The following is a 23438-nucleotide window of genomic DNA, read 5'->3' as shown; positions in this document are numbered from 1 at the left end:
TTTTCTATTTATTATTTTAACCTTGTTGAATAATTAATGTATGAACATAACTAAAACATCCCGTCTTTATATTTTCAAATAGTGTCTGTTCTGTTTATTTGGAACATAAAAAACCAAAAGAAATAATATCAAACTCACATCCAGCCAAACTGGAATCTGCACAATAAAATTGGCGGGAAAACAACAGAAATAAGAACACAAAAGTGTCTTATACCTTAATTATTAGCAAATCATAATAATTCGTACGAATCAAATTTAGTTATCACCGTTCTACATGTAATCTTAATACTACGAAACAATTTATAATTCTTTTATCACATTTTTATTCTTATTTTCAATATCACCATATGTTACAAACCAATCACATGGAAACAATCCTTCAGGTATGCTGTTCTTTATATAGCGGTACTACTATCTAATACTTCATGCATTTATTTTATTCTGAATCATGTATAAACATACGATTTTAAGGTTGATTGTGTTAGTAGTTTTATACGGAGCTTGGTTTTTTCAATTAGTGTCTTCTGTTAGTGTAACTTATGACAGTAAAGCATTAGTTATAGATGGAAGAAAACAGATTTTGCAGTCCGGATCTATTCATTATCCTCGAGCCACTCCTGAAGTTAGTTCCATTTTCGGTTACTTTTTGTTGTGAATTGTGATGCAATGTATGTGATATGAGACTGTATTTAATTAAATTTTGGTGTTAAAATTGTAGATGTGGCCAGGTATAATTAAAAAGGCGAAAGAGGGTGGATTAGATGTGATCGAGACCTATGTTTTTTGGAATTATCATGAGCCTGTGAAGGGACAAGTAAGTATCAAATGTGCATATATATATTTATATTCATGTTGAATTATAGAAGATAAACCAAAGTTTATATGTTGAATTTAGTACTAATACTTATTGCTTCACTTTATGCTACAGTTCTATTTTGAAGGGCGGTTCGATTTGGTTAAGTTTGTGAAGACGGTGCAGGATGCTGGACTTTTTGTTCATCTTCGTATTGGTCCGTACGCGTGTGCAGAATGGAATTATGGGTCTGTTGTTTCATACTTATATCTTCTAGTTTTAAGTACATAAAACTAATTTGTTGCGAAAACTTATTATTTTCCATTTTTTTTTATCAATTTTCTTATGTTGATGAGCAGAGGATTCCCTCTATGGTTACACTTCATTCCTGGAATTCAATTTCACACCACAAATGGCCCATTTAAGGTACTAACACCACAGCCACTTTAAATTTTTCATTTTGTTTACTCGTGTTTTGATTGTTTTTGTTTGATTTACGGCATATATATGTGCATATAATATAACGAAAAACTTTGTTGCAGGCGGAAATGGAGGTTTTTCTTACTAAAATTGTCAACTTAATGAAAGCTGAGAATCTATTTGCATTACAAGGAGGCCCAATCATTCTGGCCCAGGTTACTCTAATTACATTTAACTAATACGGAGTAGTATCTTAATAATCATCCCTACTGGTTTAATATCCTCACAAGAGGTCTTGGGTTCAAACCTCATTAGCTGCATATTTTGAGCGGCCGAAAAAAGGTCGTAAACTGTCACTTTATAAGCGGTTGAGCTAAAAAGGTTTTGGGTAGCCTGAACGGAGAAAACATATTAAACATCATCTGTTTATTAGTATCTAAATCATCATTTTCTTCAAATTCTCTCCTTTTTTTTTTTTTTTTTTTCCTTATGGGAACAAGATAAATGTTTGTTGTATACACTTGCCAGGTTGAGAATGAGTATGGTGATGTAGAGTGGGCTTACGGTATTGGTGGAGCGCTTTATGTAAAATGGGCTGCAGAAACAGCTCTAAATCTTAACACATCTGTTCCTTGGGTGATGTGTTCACAGGAAGACGCACCAGATCCCATTGTAAGTAAACTTATGATCCTCCTCATTCAATAACTTTGTCTCAGTTTATAATATGAAAAATGGCACAACAAAATGTAGATAAACACATGTAACGGATTCTACTGTGATACCTTCGTTCCAAATTCTCCTTCAAAGCCGAAGATGTGGACTGAAGACTACACTGGATGGTAGTACAATTTGTTATCTGTTTACTTTAGCCTTCTGCTTTATGAAAGTATATATAAAGACGTACGTTTTTTTTTTCTTGAACTTTACAGGTTTCTTTCATTTGGGTACCCTGTTCCTTATCGTCCAGTTGAAGACCTGGCTTTTGCTGTTGCAAGGTTTTTTGAAAAAGGGGGCACTTTCCATAACTACTATATGGTACAATCAAAAGAAAATCATTTTCTACTGTTATTATTTATTTATGTAAATATGTAAATACTAACAGTAGTATACTACAGTATTTTGGTGGAACAAATTTCGGACGAACAGCTGGAGGACCTCTAATTGCAACCAGCTATGATTATGATGCCCCGATAGATAAGTATGGTAATTTATCCGATATCTTAAAAATACTACAAGGAAGTATTTTCGGTAAAACTAATGTTTGATTGTTAAAAAAAACTACACTAAAAAAAAGCTCAGCAGAAGAAAATTATACTAAATTATGCAGGATTTATAAGGCAGCCAAAATGGGGTCACCTGCGAGATCTACACATGGCAATAAAGCAATGTGAGGAATATTTGGTAGAAGGAGATCAAGTTCATCAATCTCTTGGTATAAATTTAGAGGTACACTAAGCATATCTATATCTTAATCTTAATCTTAATATAAATATAAATATAATAAAAGATAGATGAAGATAATTTCCTACTATTGTTGGTTTAGTTTCTTTCATTTTGTATGTTCTTGTTATGTGCATGATACAATTGTCTAATTCACCAGGCAGATATATACTACAAAACAGCCAACAACTGTGCAGCTTTTCTTGCAAATTACGGTAGCAGTCTAGACGCAAATGTGACATTTAACGGGATATCATATTTTCTTCCTGCATGGTCTGTTAGCATACTTCCAGATTGTACCAATGTTGTTTTCAACACAGCAAAGGTAAGCCCTTTGAAATAGATATAGATATTTCACATATAAATCTATGTTTTCCTTTTCATTGAATTGCATAAAATATGATAAAGGGTGTAATTTAACTGTTGTTTATGTTGAATATCACTCAATAAAGGTAGCTGCTCAGAAAACTGTTGGTGATCCTACTTTTGAATCGTCACTGTCAAATTCACATTGGAGTTGGTATGTAGAAAAAGTAGGTATTTGGAGTAACGATTCGTTAACAGCAACCAGTTTGCTAGAGCAGATAAATGTAACTAAAGACACAAGTGATTTTCTATGGTACACAACAAGGTAATTCGTGTATAAACAAGATCCCGATCGTTGATTTCTATTCATTATCTTATAGTTTGATGATAACTTTAATATTGTAAACATTATCATGTTGACTTGATGTAAACTCTGCAGTATACAATCAGATGAAAAGAAAGATGCATTTTTGTTGATTCAAAGTTTGGGACATGCTGCTTTGGTTTTTCTGAACAAGAAAGTTTTAGGTAACTTTTTATTGTGCCAATAGTATCTATCAAAGTAATATTGTCATTACTCTTGTATGTCTGTAAACTTAAACTAATTTATCATAGGATAAACTCTTTTATTCTTGCAATCAATTGTAGCATTTGGCTATGGCTATCATGATGACGCAAGTTTCAACATAAGCAAAAAGATTAGTCTCGAACAAGGAAACAACACACTGGACATAATTAGTATGATCATTGGTTTACAGGTGATGGTTTTGTTCTTATATGATAAGCTAAATGCCCTTATAAACATAGGATTGGGCATAAAATGTTATATAAAGGTCCAAATATCAGCATAGTATTAGGCAATCAATGAGTGGACCTAAAGCCAGTAATGTGGAACTTTTACTGTTGTGATTTTACAGCTTTTTATATCACTATCTTTATTATTTCTAATTATTTTTTATTTATTTTTCAGAACTTCCGTCCATGGTTCGATATTATGGGCACAGCCAGTGGCCGATCCAGGAAATTTTTTCATCGGGGCCGAAATTTTTTTCTAAAACGTAAAGATTTTTTTTGTGAAAATATGGAGGTTTTGGGGCAAAATATAGAGTTTTTTGAGCAAAATTTAGAGATTTTTGGGCAAAATACGAAGGTTTTGGGGCAAAATATGGAGGTTTTGGGACAAAATATGAAGGGTTTGGGGCAAAAAAAAATTTCCACCGGGGGCAAAATCAAAAAACCGAAAAAATTTACACTAAAAATTGGAAATCCACTGGGGGCGGGCGACCCACCCTGACCCTTCATAGGTCCGCCCCTGGGCGCAGGCTTATACTCAGTCATTTTAGCCGATCTGAAGAATACAAAAGAAGACTATTCATCAAGTGAGTGGACCTATCAGGTGGGAACCGAAGGCGAAAGCCTTGGACTCGATAAAACCGATCTTGCTAATAGTTCCCTGTGGACTCAGGACAGTTCCGTACCTATTAATCATAGTTTGATTTGGTAAAAGGTACCTAACATACATATTTTTGTTCCTGCTAACAAGTATTGTGTGTGCGGTCTACGTTTGAGTGTATGGTTCTTTAAGTTGTGATATTTGAAATTTTCTATGTTATCTGCAGTCTACATTTGTGGCCCCTGAAGGAAAAGGTCCACTATCGTTGAACCTTGCCAGTATGGGAAAAGGTCAAGCTTGGGTCAACGGTCAAAGTATAGGAAGATATTGGACTGCTTATTTATCACCAACAACAGGCTGCACCGATAATTGTGATTACAGGGGAACTTATAATGCACAAAAATGCCAAAAGAAGTGTGGCCAACCAGCTCAAATATTGTAAGTAACATAAACAGGTCATGGTCCACAAAATTTCATCAATACTTACAGGTGGGAATTATGAGTTTATGACCCATTTACTTACAAATGGGTCAATTTGGCTTCATGATTCTTCTTAACATGTCAAATTCATTATATAAAAAAGGAATTGGGCAAGTTGAAAGTCCTCTTCAATATTTTTCAGTCAGTGCAACCTAAAAAAAGGTTATATAAAACTTTTGAAACACTTTGGGCAAAAAATGGTACAGGTCAACCAAACCTAACCGACCCACACTCAAAATTGCCCGTTTAGACCCCCTCAACCCAACACGACTAAGTTTAAAGAATCTGTGTGTAGATATAACGTACCACGAACCTGGGTACATGAAGGTGAGAACTTGCTTGTTCTTCATGAAGAACTTGGTGGGGACCCTTCAAAAATTTCGGTGGTGACACGAACAGGGCAGGAAGTGTGTAGCCATGTCTCAGAGGATGATTCCATTCCCGATTTCGGTACTCAAACCCCTGAGGTCCGATTAACATGTGACCAAGGCTGGAAAATTGCATCAATTAAGTTTGCTAGTTTTGGAAATCCAAAAGGAGATTGTGGCATGTTTACTCAAGGCAACTGTCACGTTGATGTTACTTCTATTGCTGAACTGGTACTAAAGTTCTCATTTCACTTTATTAAAAGTGTTTTATAATTAATATTTATTAGATATTAGATTCAGTTCAACAGAATGGGCTAGCTTTACTCTGATGTATAGGATTGGTAGCATAAACTTGGTTTTAAAATATATATTTATGAAAATTAAGAAGCTTGAAACTATGTTTGATGAACCATGCAGGTTTGTGTTGGGAAGCAGAAGTGTTCAGTTCCTGTTTCGACTGCAAACTTAGGCGACCCCTGTCCCGGGTTGGTGAAAAGCTTAGCAATTGAAGCTCTATGCAGTGCCTGAACACTTTTCTGATGCATATCTGAATTTATTTATGATATGGTAATATTGTATGGAAATTTGTAACAACCATATGATTTAATTTTGTGTCTACCCACCTCATTAACTGAGGTTTAGCAACAAGTATTTATCATTGAAACTACTACAATGAGTCAATTAACAAAGGTAATTGAACTGTTTATAACCTGTTGCAAAATCAAACACTTTTCACACAGATTAATCCCAAGAATATATACATGCCTACCACGAGGCTTGAACCACCAACCTCTTAGTTGAATGGGCTCCTCACATTATGATCGTTATTAAATCAGTAATTATCAGAATACAGAAAGGAACAAACAAGTCGAAACTCACAAGTACCCAAACGAGTCGCTAAAGCTTTACGATTGAAGCATGAGAGTGCGCACAAAACCTTCATGCGAGCAATAGAATCTTCCCGATATGTGTACTGGTTTCCATAAGCTTATGACCCTCTCCTGCTTCAGATAAAGGCAAGTACTTATATACGACAGGTTTAACCTTTCCTTGTGCAATCGCGGGCCATACATTCTTCTCCACTTCACTTACTATTTCAGCTTTCTTCTCCAGACTTCTGGTTCTTAGACCAGCACCTGCATCAACCAAAACAACTCTTGTGAAATGGATTATATCAAGTACAAAATATTACCATGTGCGTAAAGAAAGGATCTTTTTACATATACCTTGCACAGTGAGACGTTTTGCTAGTATCAAAGATATATTTGCATCTGCTTTCACTCCACCCATGAAACCAATAAAGAAAAGCCTTCCATCAACACCTAAGCTTTCTAGGTTTTTCTCGAAGTAGGGTCCACCAATATTATCCAATATAACATCAACACCTGTTGTTAATATCTTCCAGTGTTAAACATTAGAAAAGATTTAAATAGTACTGACTAATATTTCAACACTGTATCAGAAAAACAATAATCATACTTGCGAATGCTATTTCAAGTACCTCACGTTATGGAATAAGCACCTTTTCAACGCATTTTTGAAATACGGTGATCTACTTGGATCAAGACACTAACAAATTGGGTAAGGTTGAGGTAAAAATACTCACCTTTCCCGCCTGTTTCATCCTTCACTCGTGCAACAAAATCTTCTGTCTTGTAGTTAATTCCAACATCAGCTCCAAGATCTTTACAAGCCTTTAATTTTTCCTCACTCCCTAAATATATAAATAATTTATTGACAATGCAAATTATCATGGAACTTAATCGATAGTGCAAATTTCTTTTACCTGCAGTGACAAACACTTTGATACCTAGGTATTTAGCCAATTGAATTGCAAATGTACCTATTCCACTAGAACCCCCATGTATCTGAAAATCATGCGAGCTATGAGTCAGTATTGAGCACGTTAATTACCAAACCATATTACCATAAGTTTGTTTCAATACCAATTTGGGTAGCTGAACAGCAATTAAGGAGAAGGTGATAGTCGTATAATCCTAGAATTAAAATAACATTTCAAATTACCAGAAATGTTTCCCCGGAAGACAACTTGCTTGTCATGAAGACAGTTGACCAAACGGTGCATGCCACCTCGGGGAAGCTAGCAGCATCTTTCAACGAAACACCAGACGGAATAGGAAGAACTTGACCAGCAGGTACAGCTACCTTTTCGGCATATCCCCCTCCACTGATAAGAGCACATACCTACAGTTCAAGAGAAACATTCTCAAACTATTAAAATTTATTGACAAATGAAAATCTATACAATTTTCTAATTTCAAATATTCAACATTCACATTTCAGGTGCATATTTGTAATCCCTAGTTCTTATTCATTTATGTAATCCGGTCATGTAATGTTAAACAATATAAAATATAATGTGCTTGTGACTATTGAACGTTTGTTTATAGTACGTGAATGTTTTTAATCAATAGTTAAACTGATGTTATAGTAGATTGAGTGAAGGCAAGACAGTCGACCACCAAGTCGACTGTGTCTGATATCAGTATATATGGGTTTTGTGCTTCATATTGTTATGTTACACACCCTACAGAAACCTAAACGAGATTTCTGCCGGTTCCAGTCGATTCCCAACATTAAACCCACTGAATAACAACACCTTGGCGTCGATCTAATCTATTCTTAGGTCTAGGTTTGATTCATTCGACCCTAAAGTAAACCCGTTATTCGATTACTAGTTCTAGTAAGATCTATTGTTTTCCGCCTCTAGGTCGACTTAGATAGGTTCTAAGATCCAGAAACAACGTCTACATACACTCAACAAAATTGAGAGTTGTAGGCCCATAGTTCAACAAAAATAAGCTAGAACACTATTGTATCCAAACACTCGAAAAGTGCTCTAAACGCAATAAGCTATATGCACTTACAATCCAAAAATTGAAGCCCTGACAGTCATTTCAAATTTCAACCACTAAATTTGTACTCGATTAAACGTGATTCACAAAAATTAAAATTAATAGTTATTATAACAATAAACATGATCAATTAAACACTAATTAAGTAAGTAAGTAACCTGATCTCCAACATTCCAACGAGAAACATTTTTACCAACGGATTCGATGATTCCAGAACATTCTACACCTGGATACTTACTCTCTCCCTTTAGCGGAGGATACTTGCCTTGGCGTTGAAGCGTATCAGCTCTGTTGAGACCCGTAGCAACCACTTTGATCAAAACGTCGTCGTCTTCGAGAATTGGTTCATCTACTTGTTGTAGTTTTAGTACTTCTGGACCTCCCGGAGTTGTTATTACTACTGCCTTCATCGACTCCGGTGATCGGAAAGTATCTCAGGTTGGCTGGGTTTTATTATTATAAGTAGAAGTTGCTTTCCAACTTTTTTCTCCACCTAACTTTTCGTCTGTTCTCCACCCAAATTCCCTCCGGTCACCTTTGAGACCCAAAAACCTTTAAATAATTAATACTCCCTCAGTCCCGCCATGTCCACTAATGACTTCTTTCTTTTTCAATTTTAATTTTAATTTTAATTTTAATTTTAATTTTAACTAGCAATTTCTTTATGTTATACAGTACTCCGTATAGAATAACTAGATTGTTTGACTTTTCAAAGCTTTTTAAAAAAAACCTTGACTTCAAATTTTTTTACATATGTTATAAAATATTTAATAATAATTTTATGAATGAATTCAGTTTTAAAATGTATTTTCATTAGTACAAGTTTTATTTAATTTTACATAACATAAAGAAATATTTAAAGTCAAAATTATACAAGAAAGACTAATAATATACACATACCAAACACATGACACCAACTTCACATAAGTTTATAATTTTTTTCTTCTAAATCAATGTTAATATTATACATAAACATATGAAGTTAGTATCTATTTGAACACATGACAATAAAATGGACAAAAGACACTATAGTACTTTCACTTAGACATAGTGATTTGGAGCCCTAAAATAAGTCCTTGAACCAGAATATTCCAAGGTCGTTTCACCATGATTATGCAAGATACTAGTGTTTGCCTATAGATAGCTAAACCTAGTCCTTACTTTGCGACCAAATTCCAACAAGAACTAAAGGCAACTCATCAAGACTCGACCATAAACCACCCTCCAACATATTCTCATCCAGCTAGGGTTATCATGTATCCAACCGGCGGGTTTCCAAGTCGACCAAATCAAACTCATCACCCGTATCGGCACTCAAGTATGAATATATGCTTGATCAAACACAAGTATGAATATTTTATGCTTGTCAAATTTGATTTTAGAAACTACTACAGTGCCAAATATATTTACCATACATAGAGTTTGGATAATAAGTACCAACTAACATGTAAATGTTCTATATAAGCGAACATTTTCTGATTTTAGAAACCACTACGGTACCAATTATTCATCGTATGACGTAGTTTGGGGTCGAAGCAGTTATCACTATGAACACTAAGATTATTAGTTAATCTGTTATTATCAAAATACATAAAGGAACAAATAACTCGAAACTCCCAAGTACCCAAACCAGTCGCTAAAGCTTTGTGATTGAAGCATGAGAGTACGCACAAAACCTTCATGCGAGCAATAGAATCTTCCCGATATGTGTACTGGTTTCCATAAGCTTGTGACCTTCTCCTGCTTCCGATAAAGGCAAGTACTTATACACAACAGGTTTAACCTTTCCTTGTGCAATCGCGGGCCATACATTCTTCTCCACGTCACTTACTATTTCAGCTTTCTTCTCCAAACTTCTGGTTCTTAAACCAGCAGCTGCATCAACCAAAAAACCTCTTGTTTATGTAGTATTTTATGAGAAAAAAGTATTTTAATGGATTTAAATAACCTAAGCGCAAGCATCACATTGACCTAAAACTTATATTTAGTTGACGTGAGTTTAGTAGGTTCAATCAAAGATTATGATACTAATGAAAACTATTTGACAAAACATTTTCTACCATTCTGGAACCGAATGTACAATTTACAAAATATTACCATATGTATAAACAAGAGATCCTTGTATATACCTTGAACAGTGAGACGTTTTGCAAGCATCAACGATAAATTTGCATCTGTTTTCACTCCACCCATGAAACCAATAATGAAAAGTCTACCATCAACACCTAAGCTTTCTAGGTTTTTCTGGAAGTAGGGTCCGCCAACATTATCCAGTATAACATCAACTCCTATAGTTCATATCATCCAGTGTTACACATTAAGAAAGATAAAAGAGTAAATGATACTTTAATCAATGTATCATTTTCATTTTTTTCAATGACTAAATAATATAATATTCTAGTAAAAACGGCCAAATACAAAAAGTAACTTGAGATAGATGGATTCAAGTGCAGCATGCAAGAGAAACCAACCATTTTAATGATGATCTATTTGGAGCAATACACCAAGTACACAAGTGCAGCATGCAAGAGAAACCAACCATTTTAATGATGATCTATTTGGAGCAATACACCAAGTACACGTTGAGTAAGCTTCAGGTAAAAAAAAACTCATTTTTGTACATGGGTCAGCATGATCATTTTTTTATTCATGTGCAAAAACGGGTTTGGTTGAATCGAAAACACTTTTTTCCAATTTTTGAATTTATATTATTTAACTATTAACTATTGCATTAAATGTGATTATCGTAAAAATATTGCTATAATAAAATACATATTTAAATGAAGTAATTTGGATGGTTGTATGCATTAATACATACTTTGGTAAAGTTTAACCCATTTTGACCAGTTGTTCCCATATATATTTAAATGAAGTAATTTACATGCTCCTTTTTAGGAAAAAAGAAACGTTTAACCCGTTTGAGAAAAAATATCATCCAACTCAAGCCATTCTTAAGTAAATAGGTCGAAATTGACATAAAAAGAAACAAAATAAGTCACACTAGCATTGAAAATTATAAGATATATCACCTTTCCCTCCTGTTTCTTCCTTCACCCGTGCAACAAAATCTTCTGTCTTGTAGTTGATTCCAACATCAGCTCCAAGATCTTTACAAGCCTTTAACTTTTCCTCACTCCCTAAATAAATAAGTAATTAAATGATGTATGATTGTAAATTATCATGGAGCTTAATTGATGGTGAAAATTTTTGAACACTAGAGTTTACCTGCAGTGACAAACACTTTGATACCTAGGTATTTAGCCATTTGAATTGCAAATGTACCAATCCCACTTGAACCTCCATGTATCTGAAAATCATATCAGCTCTTGGTCAATATGTTTGAAAGTGTATAAGAACGGTTAGTGGCGGAACCAGGGATTTTTTTTATAAAGCATCCACAACTTTTTTTGGGCAAAATATGAGGCTTTTGGGTAAACTATGGAGACTTTTGGGTAAACTATGGAGGTTTTTGGGCATAATATGGAGGCTTTGAGAGCAAAATATGGAGGCTGGGGGAAATATATGGTAGCTTTTGGGGCAAAATATGAGATATCTCTTTCATATCCCCAGCACACACACATAATTACAAACACACACACACTCACACACATGTTTCTAATGGAAGTTGAACCCACAAAATGGTGGTTGGTGACTACAAATATGTTACCACTAAGTCAAAACCAAAAGCCTGTTGGTCTTATCATTAAACATGAACCACTGCCATTGATTTGCAGCCATGTGATTCTTCAACTTAATATCTATTTTTGGCATTGGACATCAAACACATACTTGGACGCAAAAGAAAGTTGCAATCATTTAGACTTACAAACTTCTTTTATGCATACACAGTACACCATTAGCTCATTTTCTATACAATTTCAGGGTTTAGTGACTAAAATTTTAGTAGCTGAACTGAAATGAAGGAGGAGGTAACAGTTGTATAATCCTAGAAGTAAGACGACATTTAACTTTACCAGAAATGTTTCCCCAGAAGACAACTTGCTTGTCATGAAGACAGTTGACCAAACGGTGCATGCCACCTCGGGGAAGCTAGCAGCATCTTTCAAAGAAACACCATACGGAATAGGAAGAACTTGACCAGCAGGTACAGCTACCTTTTCAGCATATCCCCCTCCACTTATAAGAGCACATACCTACAGTTCAAAAATCAAAATTCCCATATTATCATTCATTAATAACACAGAGCAACCATTGAGAAACACATTCAAATTATCAAATTGGCAAACAAGAATCTATACAGCGTTCTCATTTCAAATATTCAACATTAACTCCCTGCAATACTGTATCACATTTCAAACTACAGTCGGAGAGTATTAGGCACATGATCAGCTACTTCATTTTCATTAAACATAACTCAGAAACATAAAAATTTAAAAATAAGTGATGTTTCCCATAGTTCAACAATTTCAGGTCAATTATGATTCAACCCTCATATAATATATACGATACGCACACAAGGAAGCTTTCATAATGTGTGGGGAAGCTAAAAATAAGTATTTATTGCATTCAAATTAAACACAACTCCACAAACTTAAAGTTAAGTGCCATTTTCCTCTATAAATAAGCTCCAAACACTAAAAAAGTGCTTTATACGTAATAAGCTATATGCACTTACAATCCTAAAATTGAAGCCCTAACAGCCATTTCAGTTTTCAACTAACAAAAGTCACAAAAGTACTTGAAACAAATTAACTAAATTCATACTCAATTAAACGTAATTAACAAAAATTAAGAGTTATTATAACAATAAACATGATCAATTAAACACTAATTAAGTAAGTAACCTGATCCCCAACTTTCCAACGAGAAACGTTTTTACCAACGGATTCGATGATTCCAGAACATTCTAGACCTGGATACTCACTCTCTCCCTTCGGTGGAGGATACTTGCCTTGCCGTTGAAGCGTATCAGCTCTGTTGAGAGCCGTAGCAACCACTTTGATCAAAACGTCGTCGTCTTTGAAAATTGGTTCATCTACTTGCTGTAGTTTTAGTACTTCTGGACCTCCCGGAGTTGTTATTACTACTGCTTTCATCGTCGGCGGTTATCGGAAAATAAATAAGGTTGGATGGTTGCATACGACAGTAGGATATTGTATGTATTTGTGCAGTGCTTACTTTCTGTACAAATTTGACACGGCACACTGGCACAGCTTACATTTCACAAAAAAAAAAAAGACAAAATTTCAATGATGGTCCCCACGGTTTGTATCAGATTACACTCGTGGTCCCTGTTCTTTTTTTTTTATCAAGGATGATCCATGTGGTTTATACTTGTATCACCCGTGGTCCCTCTGCAAGGCACATGAGGGTAGTTTCAATAATTTACATTTTTATTTGTCATATAGCTCTTCATCTTCGTTCTTCCTCAAAACATCTACACTTTTTAACTCTCTTCCACTTTCAAATAAACCATCTCCATCAAAGAAAATCTTAAATATGAAAATCACATATACATCATCATTTTCATAAAATACATCCTCAACATCTGCAAAGCAACTTTGTCTTTTAACACAAATCATTTAGCTCCATCACCATTCCGAAGTTCAACAGTAACATTATAAATACTCTACATTCTTCTCACGTGATAGTTTTCCACGAAAGATATTGAGGAGTATACAATATTTAAGTCTCCTCTTCATCGTTGATTTATATATAGCAGTTAGTTAGTTTCATAACATTTCCAACATATCATCCAATCATCTTTTTCATCACTTAAATTTTAACTATTTAAAAACCTTAAATTAATGAACCCTAAATCCCCTACATCTTCATCTTCATTAAACGAGAGGAGGTTGTGCATATTCCGCCATGGCTTAGATCTATTTACGAAACGAGGCTTATTTAGACTCAAATCTACACCGTCACGGCAGATCTGTTTACAAAACGAGGCACATCTCAACGAGATCTACACCATCATGGCTCATATCTGCTTACGAAAACCGGTTTGCGAACTCCGACCACCGTAGAACTCCAATTTACGTACACTGGTTTACGAACGGGTTTTAAGTATGTGTTTTGTAAATAAACAGGTTTTTAATTATTAAAGTTTAGCTTCTGTAAGTTTAGGTTTTGTAAATTAACAACTTTTTAGTTACGAGTTGGATTAACAAACATTGTTTTTAATTAGTTAAGATCTTAAAATTAATAGGTCTCGCATTTTGAAACAAGTGAACATGAAGGAGATGAGTAAGGGATGAACGAGATACAATGAAAGGACAATATTATCGTCGCAGGTTTAGCATATGTCAATATTTAACGAAATTTTCTAACGACTGTTAGTCAAAGGGAGCACCGGTGATTCATGTATAAACCACATAGTCCATCCTTAACAAAAAAAAAAAAAAAACACATGGACCACGAGTGTAATTCGATACAATTCACATGACCATCCATGAAATTTTGTCAAGAAACAAATAATTAAAGCTTACCTCATTTTACTTGATTTTATTTAAATCGAGTAATCCAAAAAATCAGTCACATTAAAATTGAGGAAAAAAAACAAATTGAATTTGAAATATAATTAATATGATTATTGTTAAATTATTATTTTTCGAGTTTTTCTGGTTTAACTAAAAATGCACCGCATTCGAATTCAATTTTATGTTTCATTTTGGTATTATAATTATACACATACTAATAGCAAATGTGATTTTTGGCTTCCCATTGGTCCACCTGTCCTCCCTCCTCTCACGAACTGCTACTGCTCACCTTTTGCCCTATGTTGTCGACCGGCCAAAAGAACCGGGAAGGGAGTGGTGAATGGTCCGAGTCGGAATTATTATTTAAAAAAAAAAACATCACGAGGGTTTGCTTCATCATCTGTACAGATAGTACAGACAGGTATTGTTGTTCCATACTTCCCATACCTTGGACTGTAGTGACCCGGAAATTTCCGATCAAATTTAAACTTTAATCTTTATATGTTTCCGGCATGATAAGCAAAAATCGGTAATGTTAAGTCTCGAAAAGTTTGAAACTATATTCATGTACTCTTTGACCATGCCCGACGATTCACGAACAGTAGTTTATGTTTAGATGTAAATATATATATATATATATATATATATATATATATATATATATATATATATATATATATATATATATATATATGTGATGTTTTAGCAGAGGGGTACGAAATAGTATTATTTTTAATACAAAATACTACAAAATATGACACAAGTTTTATTAATTTACGGATGGGATATACCTAAACCTTGCTACAACACTTATAGGCAGTGTACCTAATCGTAAAGTAGTGTAGTTTTTAGTAAGTCCGGTTCGTTCCACAGGGAAATCTTTAAACAAAGCTTAACGCTATATTAGTTTACTTTTATAAAAATACAAACATATATATAAGTAATATTATTATTATAAAGGGGGGTTTTTACCGTTTAATGACCGGTTTGTCGATTTTAAGACTTTAGTCGCAGTTAAAACCTAATGTAAAATATAAAATAAATACAAGACTTAAATTAAAGCGTAAAGTAAATAACGATAATGAAATTGCGAATAATAAAAGTGCGATAAAATAAACTTACGATAATTAAAAAGTATGATAATTAAAAGTGCGATTAAATAACAATAAATAAAAGTGCGATAATTAGAAGTGCAATTAAATATAAAATAAAGGAAATTAAATATGAAATAAAAGAATTATGCTTATTTAAACTTCCGTAATCATGATGTTTGACGTGTTGATTTTAGTTTTATGCCCATGGGTTAATTGTCCTTTGTCCTGGATTATTTAATCTGTCCGTCTGGTTTTTGTCCATAACAGTCCATCAGTCATAAATATAAAGTGCGAGTGTCCTCGTCAAATTATTATTATACCCGAAGTTAAATATTCCAACTAATTGGGGATTCGAATTGTAACAAGGTTTTAATACTTTGTTTAATGAATACACCAGGTTATCGACTGCGTGTAAACCAAGGTTTTACTACTTTGTTAACAATTACACTAATTACCCTTGAATGTAATTTCACCCCTGTTTTAATTATTCTAGTGGCTATTAATCCATTCCCGTGTCCGGTTAAATGAACGATTATTCGTACATATAAATACCCCGCCCATCGTGTCCGATCGAGTGTATATGGTAATTTATAGGGACGCCCAATTGTAAATCTTTATATTAACATTAACAAACTATCATTTAGTTAAACAAATATAAAGCCCATTAATAGCCCATAGTCTAATTTCCACAAGTGTCGTTCTTTTGTCCAAACCCCAATTATGGTACAAAGCCCAATTACCCAATTTTAGTAATTAGCCCAACATCATGATTACTTCATTTTAAATAAGCATAATAATAACTTAGCTACGAGACATTAATATAAAAAGGTTGAACATAACTTACAATGATTAAAAATAGCGTAGCGTTACACGGACAGAATTTCGACTTACACCCTTACAACATTCGCTAACATACCCTTATTATTAGAATTATAATTAAAATTAAAATATAAATTATAAATTATATATATATATATATATATATATATATATATATATATATATATATATATATATATATATATATATATATATATATATCGTATATATGAGAGAAGAGAGAAAAAGATTATGAATTGCGATCAGAATTCGGTTGCTTTTATAGGAAAAGTCTAATTTTGGGGCTCCGCGACTCGCGGTGAAAACCTCTTCAAACTCCGCGAGTCGCGGAGGTTACTTTTACAGCTCAGAGGAGTTTGGCTCTTTGTTTACCGACAGTTTATAATATATATATATATAATATATATATAATTAATATAATTAATTATATATTATATTATATTTATATGCATAGTTAACTTGTAATTTTTAGTCCGTTGCGTCGAGCGTTAAGAGTTGACTCTGGTCCCGGTTCCGGATTTTCGAACGTCCTTGCGTACAATTTTATATTTTGTACTTTGCGTTTTGAATCTTGTACTCTTGTAATTTCGAGACGTTTCTTATCAATAATTGGAACCTCTTTGATTGTCTTTTGTTCTTTTGAGCTTTTTGGTCGTTTGCGTCTTCAATTCGTCGAATCTGTCTTTTGTCTTCACCTTTTATTATTTAAACGAATATCACTTGTAAATAGAACAATTGCAACTAAAAGCTTGTCTTTCCTGAGGAATAATGCTATGAAATATATGTTCGTTTTTAGCATTATCAAATATTCCCACACTTGAGCGTTGCTTGTCCTCAAGCAATATTGTCTTGAAATAATAGAATCACTTCTTTATTCTTCATACTTTGTACATCAGTGATTTCTATACGGCGGTATAAACAATGGTAGTAACGATATGGTTTACAGTCCCACATGACTATAAAAATTTAGATCCATTAAGGAAATTGGATCTTTATGAAAACATTTGATCTTTTGAAAATTAAATCTAGTTTTTACCCTAGATAAGTTTTCCGGAATAACCCTTTACCGGTGTTTGCAAAATATTTTTGTGGGTTTGGTGGGTTTCAAATTTGAAAATTTTAGCTCAAAACTTGCGGTTTTGTGTCACCCACTTGCTAACCTTGTATTTGGAAAGCAACAAGTCCAGTTTACTTGTCCCGTATATTACCTTTCGGTAAACTACCGTCCGGTTGTAAAGGAAAGCGTTGAACAAGCAACTGTTAAGGCAATGTCCCCTGACATGCTTTTAATTATGGTCTATAACGTGTCGGACGCAATTACTATCCTTGGTAGGAGCAATAGTAAAGCTCACCCTTATAATTTTTCGGTATGGCACAAGGTCCTGTCTTTGACCACTATGCAACCACCGTTCTTACGGTTGACACCCGATTTAGTTCAGGTGACCTAATGAATTCCAGGTGAATTCCTAGGATTTTACGTTCAATGGTAATGAACGCATTGAAAATAGGGTTTTCAGAAAACAAATCGGTTTGTAATTTTGATCAAAATATTTTCTCGTTCAAGCTCGAGTTTAGATATCATTGAATTCCATGAGTTTGTAATTCTCAATCTTTAAGGTCAATCTCTAGGATTGAGTAATATCAGTCTTAAAAGCTGATTTTTAATCTTTAAGGAGATTATCCTTTCTGGGGATCTGATTCATTAGTCTTATCCAGCTAATTTGCATGGTGCCCCCCATTGTACGAGATAAATCCTTCTCATGGTTAGGATAAATCTGACCACTTGGCGACCCTGTTTAATGCTGAGGTCCGTGGATTTCCTGCTGATTTTAGTGATGACTTTTCTAGATTTTTCGTCAACCTACAGCTGGTCTGGACGACAACTTCATGACCTAAATCAAGAAGCGCGTTTCTTCTTCGGAAGACTTTACTTCCTTTTAATGATGGAATTGATTCATCATGTAGATCCATCTCTTCTTTTCTTTCACCGGGTAAAAACAGTTTAGTTTAGTCCAAAGCAAAAGTATTTTCAGTTATTTGTTACAGATATATGTGACATATGTTTAAGATAACTTGGTAAATTTTCCCACACTTGGCTTTTATTTTCCTTTTTATCGTCCTCTATTCCATTTTAAATGAATTTTAACATTTTAGTTTGTTTCTTAATTTATGTCCTTTCCGAGGTAACAATAATTTCGGTGTTAAAACCTAGTTTTATCTTTCATAAATATGTATAAACATGATTTTGAATTCATTTAATTGAAAATTTTGAAAAATTTTACTAGAATTGGGTAATCAGTATATAAGACTAGGGCTGTTCTTTTTTATCAGAGAGCACTAGATTCTAATACAACTACTGCTTTACTAGTATTTTTAATGGTAACCAAGTGTATAAAGTAAAAATTTTTAAAATCCGAAAGAATTTAACCCCTTCCCACACTTAAGATCTTGCAATGCCCTCATTTGCAAGAAATCAGTAACAATTTAAATTATTGAGGGTGATTTGTGTGAAAATGATTAAATTTTACTAAAGTTTCCAAATATATTGGCGTTTGTTTGCTGAATGATAAATGGTGCACATCATTTGTTCATTCCGTCTTGTTGTTATTTCACATATATTTTGCATCTTGTCGTCAAAATTAGTTGCTTTTGCTGAACTTAATGCCAGTCTTTGAAAATGCGTTGTTTTACCCTGTTGTGTACATAAGATAAACTGCAAACATATATACATATTTTTGAAGTTTGGTATATTACCCCACATTCAAAAATTATTAAAATCTAAGAATAAAAGTTAGACACTTATAAAAATGATTACAATATTAACAAAAGTATTAAACGTATCAATAATTACAAATTACAAAATAAAAAAAAAATAATAAGTAAACTAAGGATGATATTGGTATCAATAGGGGTTCCAGGCATAACCATAGGTGCTATAGAATGCTTCGGCAGGGTCATACGTAGGATACGGTGGCTGCATCTCTATAGATCAGGGAGGGAAGATGGGTTTCGGTGTAGGAATATAGTTTCTACCTATATTTTGGCAATGACCTATGATTTGGTTCTGATGAACTTGCCAATCTTCAAATGCTCTCTGTCTAGCATTTTCGTATTCATGAGAAGCTATAAACCTATGCATTTCTTGCATCTCATTCCCCCCTCCTACATTACCTTGCTGCTGGTTTCTCTCCACCTGTGGATGTCTACCATGGTATCGTACTGCGGCGTTATTTCGCCTCTTCAAAACTTTCGCACCATGGTATACATTTAAACCTATAGTATCGCGGGGTTCCGGTTCTTCTACTAATAATCCCCCCCCCCCGACTTATATCCACACCGAGATATTCACCAATCAAAGTAATAAAAATACCACCTCCTATTATGCTATGCGGTCGCATCCCCCGAACCATAGCTGATAAATAATAACCCACACAATATGGTATACTTACAGCTCTTTGTGGGTCTCGAATACACATATGGTAAAACAAATCATGTTCATTTACTTTTTCTTTGTTCTTACCCCTTTGTGTAATCGAATTAGCTAAAAACCTATGTATCACTCTTAATTCGGCTCTATCTATATCCAAATAAGAGTAATTTCCCCCTTTGAAACGGTGATGGCTTGTCATTTGACTCCACACACCGTGTGTATCAAAATTTTCATCTATCTTTCTACCGTTTAGTATCAATCCTCTACAATCGGCAGACGCTAACTCCTCAGGCGTATATATACGTAAAGCCTGAGCCATGTCCAGTAAAGACATGTGGTGCATCGAACCGCCTAACAAAAATCTAATAAAAGAACGATCGGTTAAACTAGCTACCCGATCATTCAACTCTATACTACATAACAATTCTTCACACCATACTTTATATACAGTTCTACGTATGGTGAATAAACATACCCAGTCATTAAAAGAAGAATTACCATACCTCTGTACAAGTAATTCCCTAATTGGCCCGGCCAATTCTGCAGCTTCTAAGGGTCCCCATTCTATGACCCTCGGTACCTCAACAACCTTAGAATGAAGAGTATGTAAACCCCTTTGATATTTTGGATAATCTATCTAAAGTCTGTCAAATCTCAGGTTCGGGTGCAACTTGTAACGACCCGACCAAAACCGTTATTGACGGCGCCGTTAACTTAGGTCCCGTTGCGTGGTCGTAGTCCATATATGAGACTCGTTTGACCAAAATTATGCCGCATTCATTTGAAAGGTACAAGACCTGCAAGTTTAGTTTAACAACGGATCGACAACAAGTTTAAGTTTACAAAAGTAGTAAAGTATGATTGAAATAACTCGCGACATAATTAGTTTAAAATCACAGTTGCTATAAATAGCGTAAGTAAGTAGACAAAAGTTTGAATCCAAAAGTGCTATCCCTAGCGTATGCATGCATGGTAGACTCCAATCAAGTAATCAAAGAGTGCGGAAGCATGTATCAAGTAGCCATGTATAAACCTGAGAAAACATAGAAGAATCTGTCAACGCAAAAACGTTGGTGAAATCATAGGTTTAAGTAAGTGAGTAAAAGTAAAGTAAGTCGAACCACAAGATTTGCAAAGTTGAAATAATAGTAGTACATTCTAAAAGTTAATATTCACGAGCACCCAATTATCAAAACTTAACATTCCGTCCGTTGAATACCCCATCAATAGTGCTAGAACAAACACTGATTCTCGAAAATATATTTCATCCGTAAACGGTAGCGAACCGTCAAAGATGAGGGTTGTCAAACCCATATGGCCATATAACATAAGTTCTCGCTTACACCATCTGATGTAACTAATGATAATCGGATTGAGGATTTTCGTTCTAAACTCGTATGTAGAATGTTTGTTTTCCCGTTCTTGTGTTCACTTAGTTCAAAAGAATCGTTTATGTTTTCTCATCCCAAAAGTAAGTTCAAAAGAGTAAAAAGTGGGACTATGATCTCACCTCGAGTGCACGAGTATAAAGGTACTTCAACAAGTAAACGTGTGCATGAAAGTTGCTTAGCCTTGACCTAAACAAGTAAGTTATATCAATTAACCGGTTACGACACAAGGTCAAAATGTGTTCAATTAGTCCTATGGCTCGTTACGACTCGATTAATATAGCATGTGAATCAATTTGTCAAGTTTCATGCAAGAATCACGTATAAAAGCATGTTAGAACATTTGCATAAAAGTTTGGTTAAGTTTGACTAAAAGTCAAACTTGGTCAAAGTCAAAGTCAACGGGGTCGGGTCGGGTATCCGACAATTTTCCCCTGATGAGAAATCATATATGAACACAATAGCCGATTTTCATGTTAATCGGAGTTACGGTTAAGCGAGAAACATTTTGAGAACATTTAAAAACACAAGAGCCTGGCCTGGGGGTTTTGCGCGGTGCGCAATGGGTTGCGCGGCGCGCACCCAAGTGTAAAACCAGGTCAGAACTTGACTTAAAGGGCCATTCATCTGGGTTTTTGGATTCGCGCGGCGCGCGGTGGTATGCGCGGCGCGCATACCTGGGAAAAATGCTGTTTGCAGAAAATAGACTAAGTCTCGAACCAAAACACAATTTAACACATTTCATCCACCGAAAACATTTAAAATGCATACCATATATCGTTGGAAAGGAAATTTTACAAGGAAAATAACTAAACGCATTTCATCAAACAAAAACATCATTTTCAATAACCGATTTCACGTCAAGTGAACAATAAAAGTTGATTTTCAAAGCTTCAAGTTCACACTATGCATTTTAAGTTTCGGGAATCCAATTCACACATATGATATGCCGTTTTGAAGGTAATGAAGCATACATTACCACTAAACACTAACAATTACCATTTCATGGCATTTAAGCATCAAAAAGTTCATGTCAAGAACTATCAAACCCTAGTCAAACATCACAAAATCATTAATCGGGTTTTTGAAGTTTTCTAAATCAACCTATACATCAAAACGAAGCTAGTGATACTAGTAACACAATTAAAACATGAACTTTAACAATTTAACAACATTTAATCTTCCAAAATCAAAGATTAAGCACACCCATTTCAAATGTTCAACTAGTTACTCCAAAACAACAAATCGAACAAACAAAACATATATTCATGTTATACACGAGCCATAGACACTAACTAACACCATTTCAAGTAATTAAAACCAATTTAGAGAAATTTAGTGTTTTAGAAATGTTACCCAAACTCGATGAAATTGGTACCAAAATGTAGAGGATGAAGAGAGGATCACGAAAATGTAATTTGTTTTGATGTTTGCTTCTTGATCCGATTTTAGATGATGAATTTGTGGGGATGGGTGTTTATGTTCAAAAGTTGGAAGAGAGAAAAGAGAGAAGAAGATGAGTGGTGAAATGAATGGAGAGGAAGGTGGGGAGGTGGTGACTAGTTGCCCCAATTTGGCCAAGTGACGAGATTGGTCCCTCAAGTTTCAAAGCAGGTGCGGTAATTAACCAAACGAATATTTTAAAACGCTCGAGTAAACGGGTGATGTCAAAATTAAATAGCGGAAATATAATGAACGTTACTCACGGAAACTATTAATTTAAATACGAAAGATTATGTTTTAAAAAAAAAGACGGTGTTAAAATTAAATTTAACGGAAAAACGCGGGATGTTACATTATCCACGCCTCAAAAGAAATTTCGTCCCGAAATTTAGTTGGAAGTAGTAGTTGTTGAATCTTCCTCGAGATCTTGCGTTGCCAATTCTACGAGTGAGGGAGAAGTACGTCCTAGGGTATTTCAACGAATTTCGACGGTCGGGATCATATGTTGTTTTAAGGTTTGGCTTCACGATTTATGGTTTCAACCGGTCCTCCTAGGAAGTGAGGGTTATCGTCGATAGTGAGTTCATCAAAGGAGATAACAAGTTCTCGTTTCACAAAACACGTCTTTGAGTTGATACATCGAATGTAGGATAAACGGAGACCCAAAATGAGTCGGAAAAATCTAAACGGCTAGCGACGGGTCCAAAACACCCCAAGAATTTAA

At 34.5% G+C, this 23438-nt stretch overlaps 2 protein-coding genes and 1 pseudogene across 2 annotated transcripts; 1 reads left to right on the top strand and 2 right to left on the bottom strand.

The window, feature by feature from the left end:
* The first annotated feature begins 448 nt into the window (after nucleotides 1-448).
* LOC139865043 (beta-galactosidase 6-like) lies at nucleotides 449-5728 on the top strand (annotated as a pseudogene).
* A 290-nt stretch (nucleotides 5729-6018) lies between these two features.
* On the bottom strand, nucleotides 6019-8660 carry LOC139861948 (uncharacterized). Its single transcript, XM_071850472.1, has 6 exons — nucleotides 8235-8660; nucleotides 7226-7405; nucleotides 6987-7068; nucleotides 6807-6914; nucleotides 6427-6585; nucleotides 6019-6336 (listed from the first exon to the last, which is right to left on the bottom strand). The coding sequence occupies exons 1-6, from the start codon at nucleotides 8484-8486 to the stop codon at nucleotides 6140-6142; spliced, it is 978 nt and encodes a 325-aa protein (XP_071706573.1). The 5' UTR covers nucleotides 8487-8660; the 3' UTR covers nucleotides 6019-6139.
* A 761-nt stretch (nucleotides 8661-9421) lies between these two features.
* On the bottom strand, nucleotides 9422-13202 carry LOC139861435 (uncharacterized). Its single transcript, XM_071849825.1, has 6 exons — nucleotides 12882-13202; nucleotides 12051-12230; nucleotides 11302-11383; nucleotides 11106-11213; nucleotides 10206-10364; nucleotides 9422-9951 (listed from the first exon to the last, which is right to left on the bottom strand). Exons 1-6 carry the CDS (start codon nucleotides 13131-13133, stop codon nucleotides 9755-9757), a joined length of 978 nt encoding a protein of 325 aa, XP_071705926.1. The 5' UTR covers nucleotides 13134-13202; the 3' UTR covers nucleotides 9422-9754.
* Nucleotides 13203-23438: the final 10236 nt, after the last annotated feature.

The sequence above is a fragment of the Rutidosis leptorrhynchoides genome, chromosome 8, assembly GCF_046630445.1.
Source record: "Rutidosis leptorrhynchoides isolate AG116_Rl617_1_P2 chromosome 8, CSIRO_AGI_Rlap_v1, whole genome shotgun sequence".
NCBI classification, from domain to species: domain Eukaryota; kingdom Viridiplantae; phylum Streptophyta; class Magnoliopsida; order Asterales; family Asteraceae; genus Rutidosis; species Rutidosis leptorrhynchoides.
The sequence above is the reverse complement of the archived record's forward strand: the minus strand, read 5'-3'. Positions and strand labels throughout refer to the sequence as shown.